We start from the raw sequence: 22,661 nt of genomic DNA on the forward strand, positions 1-22,661 counted from the left end.
TGAATTGCTGTGGATTGGAGGCCAGCCTGGTAGTGAGAACTTGGTGTGTGTGTGTGTGTGTGTGTGTGTGTGTGTGTGTGTGTATTGGCCTGGAGAGATGGCTCAGCAGTTAAGAGCCCTGGCTTCTCTTGCAGGAAACCTTCATTCAGTATCCAGTACCCACGTGGTAGCTCACAACCATCTGCAACTCCAGTCCCAGGGGACTTGACACCCTCTTCTGGCCTCTTGGGCACCAAGTACACACATAGTGCCTACACATACATGCAGATGATACACAAACAACATAAAAAAATCTTTTTTTTAAATGAGAAAGAATGAGAGCCAACAACCACTTGTCTCTTAGGTCTATGTTTAGTGAGCTGGCTAACCCAAAATCTAAGATTTACAGTCAAAGTAAAATAAGGAATAGCAAAAAAACAAAACAAAACAAAACAAAACAAAACAAACAACAAAACAAAACAAAACAAAAAAACAAACACATATACACACAAAAAACAAAAAACAAACAAAAAACAAAACAACAACAACAAAAAAAAACCCAAACAACAGAAAGAGCACTTTCACTTCAACTGTGAGAGCTTTCAGTCGATCTCCCCTTCCCTTTCCTAGAACTTTGGCTCCAGGGTATCTTGCGATGATTGAATTGCTTGCTGGTTGGGTGTTGACTTGAAGTGCCTGGGCTGAGGGGAGCTGCCGTCGACAAGGACTTGTGTGGATCTGAAATACAGACACATCAACACTGAGAAATAAATGGAACTTGTCACCAGTACGAGCAGCAGACGCTGGGGTCCATCCCTCACAAATTATAGACATCTGTATTCCTAATTGGCATTCTTGTGGGCCGTGCCAGCAGAACGGCAGTGCCAAGAGAGCAATAGCCTCGGAAAAGATGAGATGTCACGTTTAGGTGACAAGAGACACGGATGAGTCATAGGAAGCCTATTGTATGGAATCTTGGTCCATATGGTTGTTATAACACCAGTGGCTTTGGGTTTGAGGGACCTCCAAATGGCATGTTTTATCCAGACTGAAAGTGCTATTTTCAAAGCAGATGGGTTTATGATCTTAGAATAACAAGTGGTTTTTGATGGTTGCGTGACCAGTGGAGTCAGCGCTTAAAGATGCATATACGTTAGTTAACAAGGTAATGGTAAGAAATGTTGACCTTGATTTGTTTAGCTAAGATGTAAAGATTTTTGAAGGTCAAAGGTGTCCTTGTGTAGTGTTTTGGAGTCTAGCTGTGTCTGACCCTCTAACATTAAGCTGCTGTGGCCCGCAGTTTTGAAGAGTGAAGCAAACCAGGGGGAAAGCGAGGAGGGGGAGAGAACAGGAAATGGAGTGAGGTGTTTCAGGAAGTTGTCAGGGGTTGACTGATTGATTCCAGATGGACAGGGTCAGCCTTCATGACCCAGGAAATACTCACTAGGGGAAAGAAGTTGGCTTGTGGAAGGGGAAGGCCTGGGAGTGAGATGATGTTGGAATGCGCGTTCTACTTCCTTTAGTCTTAAAACATGTAGAAATCCTGACTCCTTGGGATAGAATAATATCGGCATTGTCATCATCCATCAGAGAGCAGAGATGGAAGTTAAAGCTGAAGCTCTGACTGACCCAAAAGGATCTTCCCACCCATAAGGTAGTTTATCTGGCTAAAAGTAGAGAGAATCCATGTAAAATCCAGTGTTCAAGCACAAAGACGAACAACTCCTGTCTGATTTCATGTGTTGGAATTTGTGAATCAAAGCCTCTAATGTCTGCAAGTTTGGCTTAGTTGGCAAGTTTTCTAGGTACCTCACAGGCTAAGATATTTGAAATATGAAAAATTGAACTACACACACACATACACATACACACACTTGGACATAATTTAAAATCTTGTAATAAATTTTGCAGACACTGAAATAATTCAGGTTAATTCCCTTGCTGTCACGAGAGGCCAGCACTAGCCAGCAAAAGATTAAAATTTATTTCCATTGTTAATAGAAAATAATGAAGTGCATGTGAGCCACCAGGGTATGTCACTCGGGAAATGTTCACTTTGGAACAGAGGCTCACTCCACCCAAAATGGTCTATGATGAAATCCCTGGCTGGAGAAAACTCTGGTGGGGGCGCACAAGAAGCGTCAACGGTCAGTGTGCCAAGCTTGTGTAATGAATCAAAGAGTTCCACTGTTCCTCACAGCCGCGTCATCCTAGGATGGGGTTGGGGTTCCCCTTGGTGCTCCCAGGCTAGCTTGTTAAGGACTAATGTCTTTCTTTTTTGTTGTGTTTGAAGATTTTTTTTTTGGGCACATACAGCCTGATGCCATCCCCTGCTCCCCATCCTACTATTTTCAGAGGTAGCATGTGCCTAGGTGATGTTATACTTCACCACCACAGTCCCTAACCATGCAATGAGGTCTGTTTCTTCCTTTGACTGGAGCGCAGACTTGGACTCACTGAAGGCAGTCTGATAAGCACTCGGGCTTGGTGCACTGGCCAAGAGCGATGGAGGTCTGTTTTGCGGTCGCCACCACTGGATAGGAACTCTCTAGAAGAACTTTTCTCAGACGTTCACATTTAACACAGACACAATTGGAAACAGACCCAAGCCTGGACAGGCTACATCCCTGAATTGTGAGCAATTATATGGGCGATAATTTTCTGAATGACAACTGAGCTTCCTTTAAGTTTGTTCTCTGTGCCCCGAGGGCCTGTCATGACCCTCATACATAGCTGGAGCTCAGTGATGATCTGTTGACTTGAATGATTGAAACTCATTTACATCCATGTAAAATTTTCATATAGGCTATGTCAAGCCCACTGAGTGAGGCTACACGAAGTGATTTGTGGAGTCATGGGGTCCTGGGGATTTTTAAATAACCTATTAAATTACAAGTCTTAACACAATGTTAAAAGACGATGTCTGGTTGGCTGGTAGGGAGCTCCGTCAGTAAGATGCTTGCCATGTAGGTATGAGGACCTGAGTTTGGATCTCCACTTTAAAATGTGACATGTGATGGCATGTGTGTATAGTCCCAGCACTGGGTAAATGACAACAAGGCAGATCCGTGGGGCTACTGTCAAGCAGCCTAGTCTAACTGGGAAGCTCCAGACCAGTGAAAGCCTGAGAGAAGACACTTGAGAAAGTGGCTATCACTTGAGAAATGTCACCCAAAGTGGTTGACTTTACATATGCATTCACATACTAAGGAACACACACACACACACACACACACACACACACACACACTTGAAACTTTTTTTATGGTAGAGAGAGAGGGAGAGAGAGAGAGAGAGAGAGAGAGAGAGAGAGAGAGAGAGAGAGAGAGAGAGAGAGAAGAATATTCCTTAGGATTATAGCTGGGAGGGTTCTGAAGTGATTTTCTGAAGATAATATCATGAGAGAAGAGTGGATTATACAGTGAAAATTTACCCTTAACACTCTCAGTCCTGTGGTTGTCATAGTTTTTCATAAAGTAGGAGCTATGGAGATGACCATGGTACCAATGAGAGGAGAACAGCATCATTTAAGTGGGTTTCGAAGTTGGATGACGGGTTCTCAAATTTTGTTCTGCTGTTGTGTCATTTTATTTGCTTTAAGTTATCCATAATTTTTTTTTAAAAAATGTGTTTTTATATGTAGCCAAATGGGAAGATTGGTCTTCATGTGGGTCCCCTAGTAAGGGGAGCAGGGGCTGTCTCTGACTTGGACTCTGTTGCCTGCTTTTTGATCACTTCCCCCTGGCGGGGCTGCCTTGACAGGCCACAGGGAAAGATGCGCTCAGTCCTGATGTGACTTCCTGATGTGTTAGGGTGGGTTGGGGGGGGGGGGGACTCTCCTTTTCTGAGAGGTAGGGAAGAGGGATAGCGGGGAGAGGAAGGGAGGTTGGGACCGGGAGGAGAGGAGGGAGGAGGCTAAGATCGGGAGATAAAGTGAATAAATAAATTAATTTTTAAAAGGTGTTTTAAAGTAATATTGAATTCTTTCACCTTGAGATATAAGCAAGGTCAAGCTCCTCCACCCTCCTCTTTCAGTTAATAAGCTGGAAATGTGTGGCAGAACAATTACAGGTAGGATATCAAGAGATTGCATTGCGGCCATAGGCAGAAAGAGTCATTTTGAAGCATGACTCATTAGATTATTCAATGTCCTTCCTGGAAAGGTCTATACATATTCATGAACACATATATACTATGTTTCTTTCTCCAAAGAGCCACAGAAAACTTGCTGCGCATAACTGCATGAGCTGAGAAGTGGCTTTCCATCTGGGACACTCCTCTTCCTGGGTCTAGTCCAAGGGTGGTAGGTGTGGCCAGGCATGTTCTTTTCTGCCTCTCTGGGCTCAGCTCCGCCTCTGAACTTCTTTCATGGTCTGACCAGAAGCATATAGAATTAAATTCCTGCCATTTGTGCCTGGCTTGTTTGTGTGTGTGTGTGTGTGTGTGTGTGTGTGTCTGTGCTTGTTTGAGTGTGTTTGTATGTATTCAACATATACATATGTATAACATATACATACATATATATGTTACTATTCTTCAGTCTGGACCTAAGACCTCTGAGGACAGTGGTGTGGCAATGCCGTTCAGTTGCTGTGGTTACTAGTACTAACAGCTCCCTTTCTAGCACCTTCTCCAGAGTTTAGACTATGGTAGAATTGCACTGGATAATGCCATCTCTTTTACTAACTGGACAAAGGAGGCAGAAATGGGGCAAATGGGACACGGATCATCACAACTTGGCCTGCATTTCACATTGTGCCAAACGCTTTATACACAGCACCTCATTTGGGCCTGCAAGACAGATAGCATTATTTATGTTTCCTAGATAAGAAAAACTGAGATTTTTTTTTACAGGCTCAGTGATTTGTCTGTGAGTTTAAGGTAGGAAGCAGTGGCCTGGGATTTCGATTCATTTTTCACCCCAAGTCATTGCTCTTCATCACTCTCCACCCATTCCCACCCTTCCCTCCAGTTCAACACTAAGCATCCTATATCTCCCATAGGGCATTTGGGGAACTTTATCTTCTGACAGAATCTTTATCACTGTCCACTCATGCAGAGGGACACTGGAGATAGCTGATCTGCTAAGTGTTCCAATGACCACATCCAAGGTGCAGGATTCCTGTTTCCAAGCTTGGAGAAGTGAGTTTCCTAGCAGGGGTTCTGTCTTAGTTCCTGCATTGCACTGTCTGTAGCTCTGTCTGTGGCCGGAGGACAGTCCTGCTAGTGATGAGGTTCCTGGAACCAGCAGGCAGAAGGCCAATTGCCCTCCACCATGACAGAGACAGAGTTTGAACTCAAAGACATGATAATGCATGAGCCAAATGCTGAGTCTTGTTCTACTCCAAAATTTTGTCCTGTCTCCCACTCGCCTTGTAGAGGTGTTCTGCAACTGGTATGCAGACAGCCTGCTGTGAAACTGACCAAACTCCCCCCTTTCTGCTCCAAATGCAGGTCGTGCTGTCAACAACGGTGAATGTGGACGGACATGTGCTGGCCGTTTCTGACAACATGTTTGTGCATAACAACTCTAAGCATGGAAGGAGAGCGAGAAGGCTCGACCCATCAGAAGGTAGGGCTGGGAGCCAATGCAGATACAGTGTCCTACACCCTGTTTGTATGATTCGTTTGTTTATAGACAAAGTCTCTAGCCTATACTAGTCCTGAAATCAATATTTTGATATTCCTACCTCCATCTCCTCAGTGCTGGGATTACAGGTGTCCACCATCACACTCAATATACGCAGTGCTGGGGATTGAACTTGGGACCTTTTGTATACTAAGCAAGTACTCTACCACCCGAGCCACATCCCAGCCTCATGTGCATTTCTAGGTGCTGCTGTCCACGCTGACTGCAGTTTTTTTCCCATCAGCTGACTGCACTCCACCCCACTCAGCTCCCAGCCAGCACTCAGGTCCCTGCACCTCTCAGTCTTTTCCACTCCAATCTGTGTTTTTCTTTCAGCGAGGCTGGTATTTCAGGCAATCGCAGGCCTATGACATCTTAGTTAAACAGGAACAGTACAGTGCCAGACGTGTATGAATAAGTGTCAGATGTGCCCTTAAACAGATTGTGGGCAAAACAAAACAATGTGCAGAGTGAAACTGACACTAATTGATTTTTGTTTGCTTGGACAAGAAGAAATCATGGGCCGCTCTGGGTAGTTTTCCAAGTGCATTAAACTAATTAGAAATACTGGTAACTGTTAAATTTCAAGTTGTCCAAAAAATTAAAGTATATCAATGAACAAGCTGACAAACCTAAGTGAATTCCACCTCACTTGCTTCCTTTCTTTCCTTACCCCAAACTTGCTGATGTTGGAAGACCTCAGGATAGAGACAAGAATCAAACCCAGCCATCCGAGTTTACTGCTGATGCTTTTGTTACATGCTGCCCACCAGCCCTCTTCCCAACTCAGCCTTTAAAATGTATCCTATATCATTTTAAATAGGAATTAATGAACTGAAAGAAAATGATTGAATCAGTAAAGAATTTGGAGCGGTGTTAATTCTCCCACAGTGGGCACTGAGAGGGAAGAAGAAAATCCCTGGGTTCAGAGCTCTGAGCCCCTCGAGTTTCTGTTGACTGATTGGATGTGATTGACTGGCCGTTCAAAGGGGGCTCATGTTTTTGGAGTCCTGCCAAAGTTCTCCTCCACCTTTGACCCTGTCAGCTTTGGAAATGGAGTGATGGATTGACTTCAGTTATGGCCTGAACACAGTATTGGGTTCCTGTTGGGATGCAAAGTCCAGAGGCCTTGAACATATGCAAGAAGGGAGGAAACTCCGTTCTACAGCATCGGGAGAGCGCTTGGAGGGAGTCTCTAGGTGGGGTTGAGCAAACGCTTCAACCACGACAGATCCCGTTTCCTCTTTTTCTACCCAGCATATTAACAACCCTTGTAAATCTTAGCATTGCAGGGCAGAGGAGGTGGGGAGAGAAAAGGGATTTACACTTTTCTAGAGTAATCAACTTATAAAAATATGGGCAAAAAACAACATAGTTTTAAAAACACCCTTCACACAATTAGCTAAGTGTTTCAGTTTTTCATACATAATGGCCAACTCATTAGGCTTTAATGACCTGGTAAAAACCAACAGCCAATTAGGAGAAGACGGCAAATCAACACAGCTCAACTTGAACTTCTTGGAATGACCAACAGCTTTCCAGGACAGCACCTTTCCCAAACCTCAGACATCACTCACAAAGGACACAGAGCTGACTTGTTCTTTCTTGTCTACCCAGCTACACCTTGCATCAAAGCCATCAGTCCAAGTGAAGGCTGGACCACAGGAGGGGCCATGGTCATCATCATTGGCGACAACTTTTTTGATGGTCTCCAAGTTGTGTTCGGTACCATGCTTGTATGGAGTGAGGTAGGTCAAAGCCATTGTCTTCCATGATCTTTGGCTCCGTGGCTCTTTTTGGGCCGGGGCAGCTAGCAATTCCTGGAGAAACAACACTATGAATACTAAGTCCTGTGTGCATACTATAAGCAAGACACCCAGGATATCAGAGACATGTAAAATCATAGCAGTTGGAGAATGAATTCCTTAACATGGTAAATATTTGTTGCAGTATTATATAAGATTGTGAAAGTTAGAGTCTAAATATTGAATCATAAGAGAGCAATGGAGAAAAAAGTTAGGGCATCTTTCCACCATTGAAAATTATGTTTTGGAAAAGTTCTAATGATACACGAGAAGACCATGTTTATGTTATGATGCTGGGTGGGGAAAAGTCAGAATCACAGTGGGTATACATAATCTAATTCTGTGACACACAGCCATCGAAATGTCTGGGCAACACACCAGATCTTAATGTTGGTTGCCTCTGCACTATATAACTTTTAGATTTCTTTGCATAGTTCTGTAAATTCCCAATTTTCTAAATTGGATATGTTTGACTTATAATTTATAATCAGTGAAACTAACTAAGCACATTACCAAAAGAGAAATATGGGTGCTGAGTTGAGCTTGGCAGTTGCCAACCTAACATGTAAGGCCAGAAGCAGTGACCTCTTTGGTGGCGTGTCTAGTGACTGCCTGTTCTTGCCTCTTTACTTCTTAGCTTATAACCCCTCATGCCATCAGAGTACAGACCCCTCCCCGGCACATCCCCGGAGTTGTGGAAGTGACACTATCTTATAAATCCAAACAGTTCTGCAAAGGTGCCCCGGGCAGATTCATTTACACAGGTAAGACAGAATATGATTTCTAAGGTATCTGGTAACCAGCTCATCTTTGCTCTAGTTATCAGCATCTCTGCTTTGTATTCAGCCTAGTTATACTAGGTCTTTCTGGTACTGTGGGAAGAACGGACTGAGCGATGGACACCAAATTGGAAGTGAAGACTCAATTCTAAATTTGAATGTTACCTGAGAAGCCTCTGTATGGTCTGACTGAGGGTTATGGCAGTTCACTTTGGGATCACACCCTTAGAAACTCCTCTCTACTGCAACTACTCTAGGGCAGACTTGCATATGACCAATTGGATAAATGCCACCCAAGTTGTTGGCTGTGTGTTTTCTTGACAGCAGTTCAAGAATGTTTCCCAGTTGAGTGGTACAAAGTATTTCACAACCTTACAAAAGTCAAGTCCACCCAACCATCCAATTTTCACTGAATGTCCTTTTCACATTGTCTATTCCAAAGCAGTTGGACAACTGCTGTCTCTTGTTGACTACAGGGGGCACACTAGACGCAGTTCCTTCCCTGTCTATAGGCTAGAGCTTTTGGAGGAAGCAGTTGCTTGATTGCCAAGTGTAGGTGGAGACTTTCTAAATTCGAAGTGCAAAACGTCCATTGGAAGAAGTGTAAGTTTCAGGAAGGGAGCTCAGTGTGGGCTGGTATCGTGGGACTCAGGATGCCTACCTGGTTTCAGTGTAGACAGCAAGAAATGGGAAAGAAGAGCTATTGCTATGGCTCCCAGTGGGGGCACAGTTCACCTGCTCATCTATGCCTTTTGTGGAATGACGTAACTCGAGCTTTTGAGATAATTGAAGAGAGGGAAGTAAAGTGCCTCGAGTGAAGTGAACATTCTGGGGTCCAAGGCAGCAAATGGTATGATTTTAGTCAGGTGAAAATAAGGGTAGGAGAATGAGAGGCCTCGGGTGGGTCAGCAGAAGAGACATTGAGCTCAGAACAGCATCACATTGCCTTACCCCGTAGCCCCACAGAGCTGCCAGGTCAGTGGTGTTCCTTGGAACTGTACCTGGAAGGCTACTGCTGTTGGAGTGACGGGGTATACCTGGCAAAGAACACAACAAGATGATGAAGCTGGAAATGAACAAGAGCCCAGTGGCACTAGGTAGGATCAAGAATGCCAGAGTATTAGAATGAAGTCCCTGGGGTGGGGAGCCATGGGAAATGAGGAAGGCAGGCAGGCAGGATGAGGAGAATATGGAAGAGGTTGAGCCCAGGGACTATGGAGACAAGAGTAAAAACTGCAAGGATGGATGTTGCCATGGGTGGGGAGGCAGCCCCTACCGTAAAAAGAAGCCTGAGAAGACCCCCTTGGGAATTCCAACAAGGAGGGCTGAAAGCAGTAAGAAAGAGCTGAGAAGAAGCATTGAGGGGGAGCCTAGGAGAATGGACGGCCTCAGAGTTCTGGTGAAGAAGGACTTTACTTTAGTACACTTGACACATACTTGGAATCTCCAGTGTTTAGTCCTGGTTTCCCTGGGAGTAGACGATGGGTCTAGCCATGGAAGACGCAGGTGAGTATTCTAACAAGTATTTTGAAGCCAGCCTTCAACTCTCTACTGAAGCTTGGGATGATCTTAGTCCTCCTGGGACTATAGACACTTACAGCCAGATTGTGTGTGTGTGTGTGTGTGTGTGTGTGTGTGTGTGTGTGTGTGTGTGTGTGAGTGTTTCTACACTTACTCTGAAAGCTGAGGTTCTTATTCCTAGATGCGTTCAATTGCCAAAAATCTACCTTGGCTCTCAGACAAATGATGTCAAATATCTTAACCTCTGACTCTGTAAAGTCACTGACTAAATATATGTTCAAGATTATGTCCAAGATACATGACCAGTAATGTCAGGATACTTCAGCATCCTACTTTCTAGAAGAGAAGACAGATGCTCTGTATCCTGATAATTAGGTTAAGCCTCATCAGACATGCAAAAGCCAACAGGGTTGTTGAAAGGTCTGTCAGGGAGGGACTAACTCAGGGAAGATCTAGAAAGACTTCTTGGAGAAGGGAACAATGCAGGGGCATTTGAAAAGTAGTAGTTTTCAGGCTCAGGACCTGTATTTCTTGGAAACAAACCCAGGATCTAGTGGAAGAGAAACCCATGATGCCATGACTGCTGTGTGGTATGCCTAATTGTCAGTGTCAGCACAGATCGCACCTTCTAGTTGGATAAGATGTGATGATGCCTTGTGTTATTAGTGTACTGACATGTTACTGACATTGCTCTGTTTGTATGCACTGAGCATGCATGATGCTTAACCTCCTCTATGTTGAGCAAGCACACCGTGCTCAATGCTGACACCTGGGACACATCGGACCTTCAGGCTCTCAGCTTCTAAGACATGTAAACCGTACATGCTGTAGAGTCAGCATGCCTGGACCTACAGTTGTACTGGCCTGCTGAATAGGTTTTTTTTTTTTTTTTCCGTCTCCAGCTTATAGATTAGGATACGTATGCCAAAGGGCTGAGAAAAGAACTGAGTAACAGTGCACAGAGACTAGAGTAGAATTGTCAAAGTCCCGCAACCAGCTCTACAGGTGATTCAAAACAAAGATGGGGTTGCAGTATGTCCTAGTTTTCAGGGTACAGGCCCCCTTTCTACCGTAATTTCAACCTAGCATGTGGCACCATAGGTTCCTGGAAATTCAACCACCTGCTCTCGCAAGCTGGAAAGCCAGGGCTTCAGAAGCACTTGGCATGAAGTGGGTAGACGGTGATCACTATGCTAGATACATGTTCAGAATGTGTTATCAATATTACTTTTATTCTCACATTGGTGTCAGTGTGGCCTCTGGTTTGAAGGAGTAGCAAGTGTGATGAATACTAAATACTTGTGTGATATGTTATAGCAATTAAATTTCAATTGATTTTTGTTTGTTTGTTTGTTTGTTTGTTTGTTTTTGAAGCAAGGTTTAGCTATGTAGCTCAAGCTAGCCTTGGGAATGACGTCTTCAGGCCTTAGCCTTCCAAGTGCCGAGATAAACCGAGTATTCTCAAACTAAGAATAAGGCCAAACAGAAGGCCTAGGGCACAAAAGCCTCTGGGGTGGGAAGGGCAGGTTTTATATTTGACTGACACCATGAATGAGACAGAGGCCTGAATATGAGGTAGTTCGGGTACAAGCTGAGGGTGTAGAGACTCCGTCACACAGGGATAGTCGCTCAGCTCATCAAGTGCTGTGGGGGAATAGTGCCACGGTCAGATTTGCCTTTTCAAAGGCAATATGAGCGCTAGAGGATGGCGCAGTCAGTACAGTACTTGTCATAGAAACATGGGGGCCTGACACTGAATTATAGAATACATAGAGGGAAGAAAATCCAGGCACGGTGGTGTGGAAATCAGACAAGAGGACATCAGGCTCATTGGCCAGCCAGCCCACTTAATTGGTAAGCTCCATGTTTGTCAAGAGACTTTGTCTTTAAAAGGAAGCAATGCTCATTGTAGACTGCTGGCCTCCACAGATGCATACAGCTGAACATACATGCACTCATACATCATACATGTGAACACACACACACACACACACATACACACACACACACATACACACACACATACACACACACACATACACACACACACACATACACACGCACACACACACACATACACACACACATACACACGCACACACACACACATACACACACACATACACACACACATACACACACACATACACACACACACACATACACACACATACACACACACACATACACACACACATACACACACACACATACACACACACACATACACACACACATACACACACACACACATACACACACACACACACACACACACACACACACACACGATGTGTGCACAGAATGCACCACTGGCTGTGGTGCAGAAAATGGCTTCCAAGGCAGTGTGGGTGCAGAGGGTCAAATGGAGGCCAGTGTGGTGGCCCGGACCGGCAGTGACAGCAGCTTGGACTACAGTGCTGGTGGTGGGGACAGGCAGAAGTGAGTGGAATTTAGGAAGTAGCATTGACGGGACTTGATGATTGATTGGATGGGGTGGTGGTTGGAGACGGGAGGGATGGGGACAACGCTCAGGTTTCAAGTTTGAAAAATTGGGTGGGTAGAGTTAGAAAGTGATGTTTTTTAAGGTATAAAGTGCTGGGGGAGTTCAGAGGGAGGACAAAATACTTCCAGCTGGCGGAGAAGTGGGAAGATTTAATATTGTAAAGATGTCGATTAATGAATACATTTAGCACAATGCCAATCAAAATACCAACAAAATGTTTGGGCAGGGGGAAACTATACAAAGTTCTGGAAAGGTGCTAAACTAGAAACTCTTATTTTGAAAAATGAAAGGGCCTTGCCCTCCTCCAGACATTAAAACCTATTTTAAGGTTTAATAATTAAAAGAATATGTGGTTGTGCAGGGTTGTATAGAAATATCAAGTAGCAGAAGAGAAAAATCTAAAAATAAACTCTTTCTGCACACATCAAGTGTGTCAGTACTTAAGTACCAGCATGCTGGGGTTATTTCTCATGTCAGTGAAGAAAAGACAGAAGGTTTATGCAGTGTGCTGGGCCAACTGGTTAGAACATATCAGAAGAAAGACTCAGATTTCTAGTTGGACATTGTCAACTGGAAATGTTTCCAAATTAACTATTGTCCATTAGGCTGCAGATATTTCAAAAGATTGTACAACTAAAACGTAATTATCACCTTGAACCTTGCTCAACCGGACCCTAAAAAGAGATCACTGAGTCAAAATGAAAAGAAGACAGGACTATAGAAAAAGTGAAATTTGGTACATCAAAATGTCAAGCATTCAGAACAACACTGGGACCATTCTTAGCTCTGGAAAGCATACTGTCTTAGCTACAGAGGATCCATCCATTTGCTGAGCAAAATAAATAAATAAATAAATAAATAAATAAATAAATAGCCTCCTATTGCCAACTACCCTTCTATCTCATTGTGGATAAAGAAGTGAGCATTAGACATCTTACATATTAAGAGATAAAGACAAAAACCAAGGAAGAAGGCAGTAAATATGATCACAAGTGGTTCATGGACATGACTGTCATGGCAAGGCTCACATGTAATCCCAGCTCCTGGAAGGGAGCTACAGCAGGGTTATGATTCAAAATTATCCCTGGCTCCGTAATGAGCTTGAGGCCAGCCTCAGATATAGGAGACATGGTAAAGAAAAAAGGAAGGAAGGAGGGAAGGAGGGAAAGAAAGAAGGAAGGAAAAAAGGAAGGAGGGGAAGGAAGGGAAGAATTTATTTCAATCTACTTATAATCATATAAATGCAAATAAGTGCAAGAAGAGTGATATAATTTTCTTTCCTATCAAGGTGGCAAAGATTTTTTTTTTAAGCACATGGGAGAGCTGGAAGAAAGTGGGGACTTTGCTCATACAGCACGGCAGGGAGGTGGATGGTTAGAGAAGTGTTCCTGGCTGGTCCCAGCTCTGAAGAATTGTGTGTGCCTCATGATCTAATGGGTCCACTCCCAGCAGTGTCTACCTAGAAAAGAGTTGGATTTGCCCAGGGCTCTCTGTTGGAGTTCTATTTATAGCAGTGAAAAATTAAAAATAGCATTGATGTCCAGTGGGGGGACTCATTAAATCAAAATGGGGATATGTTTATACATTTCTAAGCATCAGAGATGACAGTGTTTATGGAAGCTTGTCTATGTGAAAGAAACGGTGACTTAAGTTCTTTAAAGGCTTGTGCATAGAACGCTGGGCAAGGTGCATACCTATAATCCCAGCCCTGGAAGGCAGAGACAGGAGACTCGGGAGTTCAAGAGCATCCTCAAGATAAAACCAGTGGTTTCATGCCATCTTTGGCTACATTAAAAAAAAATAATAATAATTTTAAAATCATATACCGAGCACAGCAGCATACACCTTTCATCCCAGCACTTAGGAAGTGGAGGTAGGAGCATCATAAATTGTGGGACAGCCTAATCTACATAGCCTACCTGCTCTGTTTGCACAGCATGCTAAACTTTTGACAAATATAAAAAATGAATAGTTGTGCCAATCAACAGATAAGCAGTTGTGTTTTTTCGGTATTAATATTTTTTTAAATTTTTTTCATGTTGATTGGTGGTGTCTATTTGTGATTTTGATTAAAAAATTGCAAGATAAAAAGCTCCATGCCATGTATGTTTAAATATGGAAAGCATATGCTCCTGGGTACAAAGATGGCCTCTGTGATAGATGTTGGGGGGACTCTCCTTGCCTTTAGAGAGGAAGGGGCCTCAAGAGTCAGGCAGAGGGAGGAGGGTTGGACCTCTGTAACTGATGCTTTTGCAGTCAAGAAGAAACTAGAAATACAAACACTGTCTAGGAGAGCTAGGAACTGTGGCCGTTCTTGAGGTCACTGAGACAAGTGCAACTCTTACCGGTGGCCAAAAGAAACGGACAACCACCCATAGAGGAGTCCGGGTCCCCAGGAAATGGGTTTGTGTCCTCTGGTTTTCCTTGATGAATGAAGGTGCCATCATGAAAGCTGATTTAGTTTTGGTGTGACGGCTGGAAAGGCCCTGACTACCATGATGGACGGACGTAAACAGGTCAGCACGGAGACCCACATCCTTCCTCCAGCCGGCCCACAGAAGTGTGGCTGCTTTTTCTCTGGAGGGAGACAGAGGTGCAGGGCTCTTGGATTTCTAGCTGACCTGGCCTCCCATTGAGGGTTGGTGACTGTAAGCTGCATTCTCTGAGCACCTCCCATTTTCAGTTCTGTATCTGGGCTTTTCCTACGGGATGATCCTCATGAACACTGATGGTCCAGGCAAAATGCTCAGCTCCAGTATTAATGTGCAAAACAAAACAAAACAAACAAAACCCTCATCCAGGTCTCAGAGCAAAAGAGAAGCGTGAAGCCTGGGAGAGCTGTACAGGCCAGGGGAGGAGTGGGTCTAAAAGGAGATGTGCTGGGAGAGCCAGCAAGGCTGCTCCTGTGGTCTTCTGCAGCATCAGTCTTTTTCTTGTCTTTTTGTTAGGTGCCAGCCTTTCTGAGCTTCAGTTTCTTTATCTATAAAGCTTGGATAGCAATTTTGTGACTAGCCACAGATGGTTCCCTAATTGAACTGATCATAAGAAGCATCAAATCACACTTTTTGAGGGCTTCAGCACCTGTATTTAAAGAAAGAAATGAATTCAGGAGACATGGGCTCTGCTCTGGAGAACGTCTCAGAGACGTCATGCCTTGGAGAACTAGAAGGGTTCTTAGGAGAGGGAGGGCATGTCACCATGGACACAACAGTAGTGTTCACCGTTAGGCAGAACTTCCGAAATCGAGCCGCAAAAAGGAGGCAGGAAGGGAGACTTCAGTAAATCTCCCCTCCTTCGCCATGCTCTCTTCTGCCCACGCCTAGATTCTGGCTGCAGATGATTCAAGGAGGTACCATCTTGATAAAGTGTAAGTAACCCATCAGGCACACCTGCTGTCATTAGGTAGGATGCAATCAGTTCTCCACAGCTGCTGTTGCCAAGGACGACACAAGCAACATCGGGGCTCGGATAAACAATACAGTTCCTTCACACATGCGGCTTTGCAGCACTGTTTTTCTTCAGCCACAGTTGGCAACTTGCTGCTCTGAGAGTCATGTGGAACTCAGCTCCTCAGAAGTGTCCAGTTGCCTCTGTCTGGTTTGAAATTCTGAGGCAGTATGCCAGCTGAGGCTGAGCAGGGATGAGGCCCTCTCTTCTGCTGTTCTGGAAGACTTTTCTGTAGACCACTGGCAGTTAAAAAAAAAAAAAATCATCCTTGTACCAGTGGGACCACAGTGGTTGGCTGGGCAGAGTTCTCAGCTGTCTTTACTTGATGTGGCAGCAAGTTTACAAGGAAATGCTGTCCTAAGCATGGCGTGTGTGTGTGTGTGTGTGTGTGTGTGTGTGTGTGTGTGTAAAACTGCCATCCTCTGGTTGTAAACTTACATTATTTGCAGAAGCCGGGTCAGATGGGCATGAGTGGGTTGACAGCCAGTCCTTGATGACCAGGGATAGATGAGCCCAGGTTTTTACTGTTGTTCCTATGGCTCTTTGCAGAATTCAGGCTACATACACATATGCATGTGTGTCCGTGTGTGTGTGTACAGATGTGCATGCACGTGCAGGTGTGTATGTGTGCAGGTGTGCATGCATGTATGTGAATGTGTGCATTGTGTGCTTGCCCATGAGAGTGTGTGTGTGGCCACCATAGCTTGATGTTGGGATGACTTCCTCAGTTACTTCTCCAACTTCTTTTTCTAGACAGACTCTTTCACTGAACCTGGGCCCTTCTGATTCAGCTGGGCTGGCCAGCACAAGGGCATCTGGGATCCACCTGATTCAGCCTCTCCCCCAGTGCTAGGATTACAAGTGCACACCACTATTCATGCCTGTCTGGGGACCTACACTCAGACCCTCACGCTTCAACATTAGTCATTTCCCCCACAGAAGCATCTCCCCAGCCCCAGGCTGTACATTCAATCATAAGTGAGAAGTAGGAAGAAAAAAAGCAGTGATTGTAATTTAGTAATTGTGTCTGTCATCTGTTGAGCTCACAGGGCCAGGCTCTTCCTGTGGCCTCTAATAACTACCACCTTTCCTCGTGATGACAGTTTTATTAGTACGTTAGCTCCATAGGTGAGAAACCCTTTGTGCAGACAAATTAAGTCACCTGCCCATGGTGGCCAAGCAGGTCCCATCTAAGCTGTCTAGTCCCGAAGCTCAGACCTTACTCACTATCGTGTTCTATCTTCCAGTACTATGCAACCTGGGCCTGGGGCAGCCCAGAGGGTTGTAGTGGGATACGCAAAGTAACCGAGAGGCAGAGGCCTTCATCCAAGCATTAAAAACAGAATTACCACTCTATGTGTGTGTGCGTGTGTGTGCATGGTGCATGTGCGCGTGCACATGTGTGTGTGTATGTATGCGTGTGTGCGCGTGCAGATGCTTGCTTGCTGTGGTGCACTTATGGAGGTCACAGAACAATGATGCGGAGACACCTCTCTTCTTTAAGCTGTACATGGGTTCCAAGGATTAAACTCAGATTTCTAGGCTTGCAGCATTTTTCTAATCCAAAGGAAAATGAGGGGGCTGGGGGTGGTGGTGCCTCAGTTATTAAAGTGCTTGCCAGGAAAGCACAAGAACCTGAGGTTAAACCTCCAGCACCCGCAAGAGAAAGCCAGGCGTGGAGGTGTGCACCTGTCAGCCCTGTGAAAGCCAGGTATGGAGATGTGCACCTGTCATCCTCGTGCTGGAGAGGCGGAGCAGGCATGGAGGTATGCACCTGTCATCCCCGTGGAAGCCAGGCATGGAGGTGTACACCTGTCATCCCTGTGCTGGAGAGGCGGAGCAGGCGTGGAGGTGTGCACCTGTCATCCCCGTGAAAGCCAGGTGTGGAGATGTGCACCTGTCATCCCCATGCTGGAGAGGCGGAGCAGGCATGGAGGTGTGCACCTGTCATCCCCGTGCTGGAGAGGCAGAGCAGGTGTGGAGGTGTGCACCTGTCATACCTGTGAAAGCAGGTGTGGAGGTGTGCACCTGTCATCCCCTTGCTGGAGAGGCGGAGAAAAGGGGGGGAATCCCTGGAGTTTAGTGGACAGCCAATCTAGTTGAACCAGTGAGAACCAGGTTCTGCGAGAGACCCTATCTCAAAAATTAATTAATTAATTAGTCAATTAATTAATTCGGTGAAGGAACAAACAATTGGAAAAACCCCACTGATATCAGCCTCTGGTTTTCATGTGCATGCACATACATGTCTACCCACATGCACAAAAATCACGTGCACACACAAGTGAGATCAGCCTATTTTAAAGGGACGATAAAGTCATTTATGTCCACAAGGGTAATTGTGCATGGGGCTATGAAATCATGGACACGGTCACTATGGCAGGAGCATCTGGCAAGAGGATTCACTGTGGTTGTGATGGGCCCAGATGGTTTCCTCCCTCACTGCTCTTTGACCAGTAATGGCCTCTTGTGGCTCTTCTAGCCTGTAAAATGTGACTTATGTCTGAAAAAAATTTTGCCAGGCTATGCCTTTAATCTCTCTGTTTGGATTATGCGAGATCACAGTTGTTCAGGATATGGGAAGGGGCCGTCTGAGAACATGGCCTTGGCAGATGTTGGTGGGGTGGTCAGTGAGAAGCAGGTCACAGGTGGACTGAAGAGCAGAAGAGATCGAAGGTCCCAGCTGGCATGGGTGTGTGCAGATGCTTTGCAAGGTGTGCAATTAAATTTAAGAGTGACAGCGATGGCCTGGCTACTGAAGACACCAGTGAAAGTCAAAGAATTTGTGTTAGCTAACCCTCCGTCCCCCAAGACTTATCTTTTACTTTAGCAGAAGCCCAAAGTGTTGATTAAGTATCACTTTTCATTATTTGTGAGAAAGTATCTATCAACAGGAAGAGGCGGCAGCTGGGAGGAGAAATGGGCAACTCTGCATCACTCTACCCCACCTCAAATCATATCCCAGACAGCCTGCTCCCCAGGGCTCTGCTGGAGGTGTGGGGTCTCCCCTCAATAAAAATGCACCAGGCAGATGTGAAAACTTGATTTCAAATGTTAATAGCTCATCCATTTTATATTTCATTTTTCCCCTCATAGCATTATCATGGGGGAGAAAAAAAAATCCCATCAAAGAAATGAATCTGATTTTCACTTTAAAATATCCAGTTCAGACATCAAAAACCGGCCTGAGTGCAATTAATCCCTGTTCAAACTGGAAACCAGTTGGATCAACAGCCCTCTTGGTGGCTTGTACCTCTACAAAGTCGCTCTCATCTCCAGCTCTTGTGAAACGCAGTTGCTTCCTCAGCTCAGTCGAAAGACTAATGTCCCCCTTGCCAGACCCAGAGTCGGAAGCTTTGCTTCATGAGAGACCGCCCAGCTCCTTAATGGTCTGGTGCTCCCCGCTATAATATTCCAAGCGCAAACTGCAGAGCACGTACACATTCATAACTGCTGCCTCGTGGCATTTAGGCTTATGCTTGAAATTTATCTTTAATTTTTTTACAGTTGTCTCCTTAACCGTGTATATTACTCCCTTCTTCAAACAATCTGTCTTATGACTGAAGTTTCTCCTGAAACCAAAGCGTAATTAAATATTAAATTAATATTTCATTTGAAATTAAATATCAAAGGCTTCCGTCTAATCTTTCTCTCGTGCATTTTTGGTTCCCCTGTGTTCTTGCTCCTGTGTCCACAAAGGCAGGTGCCACCTTTGACTAATTCACTCTGGTTTTGTCTTTATTCATTTTATTTATTTTTTCAAATTGCTGCTGCTCCATGTTCGCTACGTTGACTCAAATGGACTTGAAGGGAGAGTTCAGTACGTCCCTAAAGCTAAGGGCGGCACAATGCAACAGCTTATGACTGTGGTGTCCCCATGCCTATTTCTCAGAGAATGTCACTAATTCAAATGAATGAGACCCTTAGAATCATAAACAGCAAGGGGTCTTTGAGGACAATGGGTCTGACCCCCATGTGTCTGCAGAGACATCTCCCACTGTCTCTCCTGGCCAAGTGGCAGGGTGAAGGCAGCATCCCTGGACATTGCTGAAAACTAAGGCAGATTCTGTGGTGGGGTCAGATGCTGTGAAAAGTCTTATCTCAGGAGCATTCGCAAGACGAATTAACACAGCTTGAGCATTCCTAATCCAAAGATTTGAAATCGGAAGTGCTCCAAAGATCCCAAGCATTTGGAGCATGAACACAATACCGTAAGTAGAAATTTCCACACCTGACATTCCATTATGGTTCCCAGTCAAAATGCAGGTGGGGTAAAAAATGTTGCACGAACCTTATACTCTGCCTTTATACAACATGTATGAAATGCAAATGAAGTTCATGATGTATGTAGGTCTGATCTCCATGCTATCTCATTATGAATATGCAAAAAATTCAAAATCTGAAATACTCCCAGCCCCAAGCATTTCCAATAAGGAACACTCTACCCTCGTAACTTCAACTGTTGAACATATTAAGACGTTTGACAGGGTTGACATGGGTTAAGAGGTTGGGAACAAGGAGAGCCCAAGTGAGAGAGGGCAGACTTCACTGGAATCGGCAGGCAGGGTCAAGGGACCTTGAAGACGTGGATCCTGGAAAGGAAGGGAGAAATGAAGTTCTCAGGTGGCATCCGGGACAGACGATTGTCCCAGGATCTCTGAGGTCCTCCCAAAGCTGGGGCTGTTCACCCCTCTTTTGTGCTGTTAACAAAGCGTCACTCTCTGGGGCTGAAGCCAGAGGCCAGAGACGCCCAGTGAGCTCGCCTTCCTTTCTGTGAATTCACATTGCATAGATTCCAGCTTTCCTTGGCTTCGTGGTGTTGGAACAAGAAGTGACATTCCTTTCAAGTGTCTTCTTTATTCTTGAAGGGAGTTGGTATTTGTAACTGGGCCTATGGGGTCCTTTGATTCTGGGGGTCCTGTGCCCCCTCTGTGGACCGTAGTGTCTGTGAAGCTGTCTGGACATCATATCCAAGGCAAGACCATCCTTTGCTGATATAGATGCAGACACATAGCTAAGTACAGAACTGCTGCCTTTCTTGGCCTTTCGTTAGAAACTCATCTGCTACACCTGTTTCTAGGATCTAAAGGAGGACTCACTGCAGAGTGAAACCCATGCCAGAGATGTGATTCCCCAGCAGCTCTGAGTGGCAGTCAGACTGACCAATCAGATCCTCCCTCATGCATCACCCTTTTCTTGTTTGAAATTCTTGCAGCAACCCCACAAATAACTCTCATCGTGCTATGTTTGTGTTTTGTACTCTTAGCGGTCAGGGCACGAGCGACTTCGCCTTTTAAAAGACTTGTTTTTCTTTTTAATTGTGTGCATGTGAGTGAGGCATATACCCTGTGAATACATGATGCACATATATGGGTGCCCACTGAGACCAAGGGAGGGTGCCGGATTCCCCCAAAGCTAGAATTACAGGTCTTTTTGTTTGTTTTTAACCACTGAGCCATCTCTTCAGCCCCAGGATTGACTTCTTGTAATGTCAATGTCTTATGGATGAGATAGTTCCAGAGCACCAACAAACATATTCTACGTTCATCAGTGCTGTTAAATTTTGGGAAAACCGAAGCAGAACAGAAGCTGGGGGGAATTCTGGTCTGATACTTGTAACTCTTCTGAAGATATGAAACTATAAAAATCATATAGGATACATATATCTCATCAATCCTTTGGGAGAATTAGTATTGAATACTAGCCAGCTTTCTGTTTGTTTATGCATAGTTCCCACATAGCTATTTTTAGTTAAATACTATTTACTTAAAAAGTAACCTTTGCATGCACTTCTTAAAGTTTGTACCTTTTTGGGGGGGGCAAGATAGGTAAGGAAATTCACATATTACACTCACAGTCAAAATGAGAAATGACACTGAAGATCTAGGCTCTCAGGAGATATGTTATGAAATCTCAAGGTATTGATGAAAGTTTTCATGGCTGATCCAAATGGGATTTAGACTCTGTGGCAGTTGAATTGTGTGTTATTAAACTCCTTAAGCAAACCCGAATGAATCCCAGTGGAGGATTAAGACATTCTATGTATAGCAAAGACAGAATTCTCATGTCGGAGTCTTCTCTATTGAATTCCCCTTGATTAGCTTCTGTAATATTTAACTTCATGCCATGCTGTAATTATTTAATAAAAGGTAAATATAAATTATGCTTCAGGGGGAAAATGACCTTTTACCTTAATGTTATATTCTAAAGAAAGACATAGATAAACAGAACCTATAGGTTGAAGCATATTTTTAATTTATTCTATTTTTGTCTCGCCAGCATTTCTCTGTGTCCCTGTCAGCCAGAGCGTTGGCAGGACTTCACAGCATCCCATGCCCCATGTGGTAGAGGAGGTTGTAAATTTACAGGGATGATGGCAGTTAATGACCTGCTAGGTCCTTCGAGACAGCCTTGGTGCTGGTGTTGGGCACCTCATTAGCTAATTGAGGTTTGCTTGGCTCACCTCGAGTCCCCAAAGCCAGAGAACACCCAGGGAGACGGGGAAAGGGAGTGTGAGGGAGAGAGGAATGGGATTCAGGGTAGAGCTCAGGAAGTCGGTTCGGAACCAAAGTAGACCCTGTCAAACTCAGCTTTGCAGTGTGCAAGTCTGACATGGTCCGATACTTGTAATGGTTTGGTGTCTATAAACAGCCGGGGTGGGTTTGATTTTGTGATTCCTTCTTCAAGTACACACTGGATTCAATGGGACCATGGATGTTGGTGTCTGGTAGTTTTCAGCCTCCTAGGGAAAACAGTGGGGACGGAAGTGTCATAAATTCTATTCCAGAGAAACTGTAGTGTGTGCTGATCAGAGAGAACCACTTCTGCACGTAGTAGGAAGACTGGGAAAGAAGATTAGTGGCGGGGGGTCATGGTAGTGGGGTGCCATACTGCTCTCATATATGTAGGAAGTGTGAGCTTGCCCCAGGGAGTGAACATACATGCCACAGAAGGGAGGGACAGACAGACAGAAAGACTGTAAGCCAGCCTTCTTA

General features: G+C 44.7%; 1 protein-coding gene across 1 annotated transcript in view; it reads left to right on the forward strand.

Annotated features, from left to right (window-relative positions):
* Positions 1-22,661, forward strand: part of Ebf2 (EBF transcription factor 2) — a 202,087-nt gene that overhangs the window by 153,899 nt on the left and 25,527 nt on the right. Inside the window, exons 8-10 of the mRNA XM_051160756.1 lie at positions 5,434-5,551; positions 7,226-7,356; positions 8,051-8,177. Of these exons, the coding sequence (XP_051016713.1) occupies positions 5,434-5,551; positions 7,226-7,356; positions 8,051-8,177 (376 nt within the window). The remainder of the gene's footprint in view (positions 1-5,433; positions 5,552-7,225; positions 7,357-8,050; positions 8,178-22,661) is intronic.

This window comes from Acomys russatus, chromosome 18 (assembly GCF_903995435.1).
Source record: "Acomys russatus chromosome 18, mAcoRus1.1, whole genome shotgun sequence".
NCBI lineage: Eukaryota > Metazoa > Chordata > Mammalia > Rodentia > Muridae > Acomys > Acomys russatus.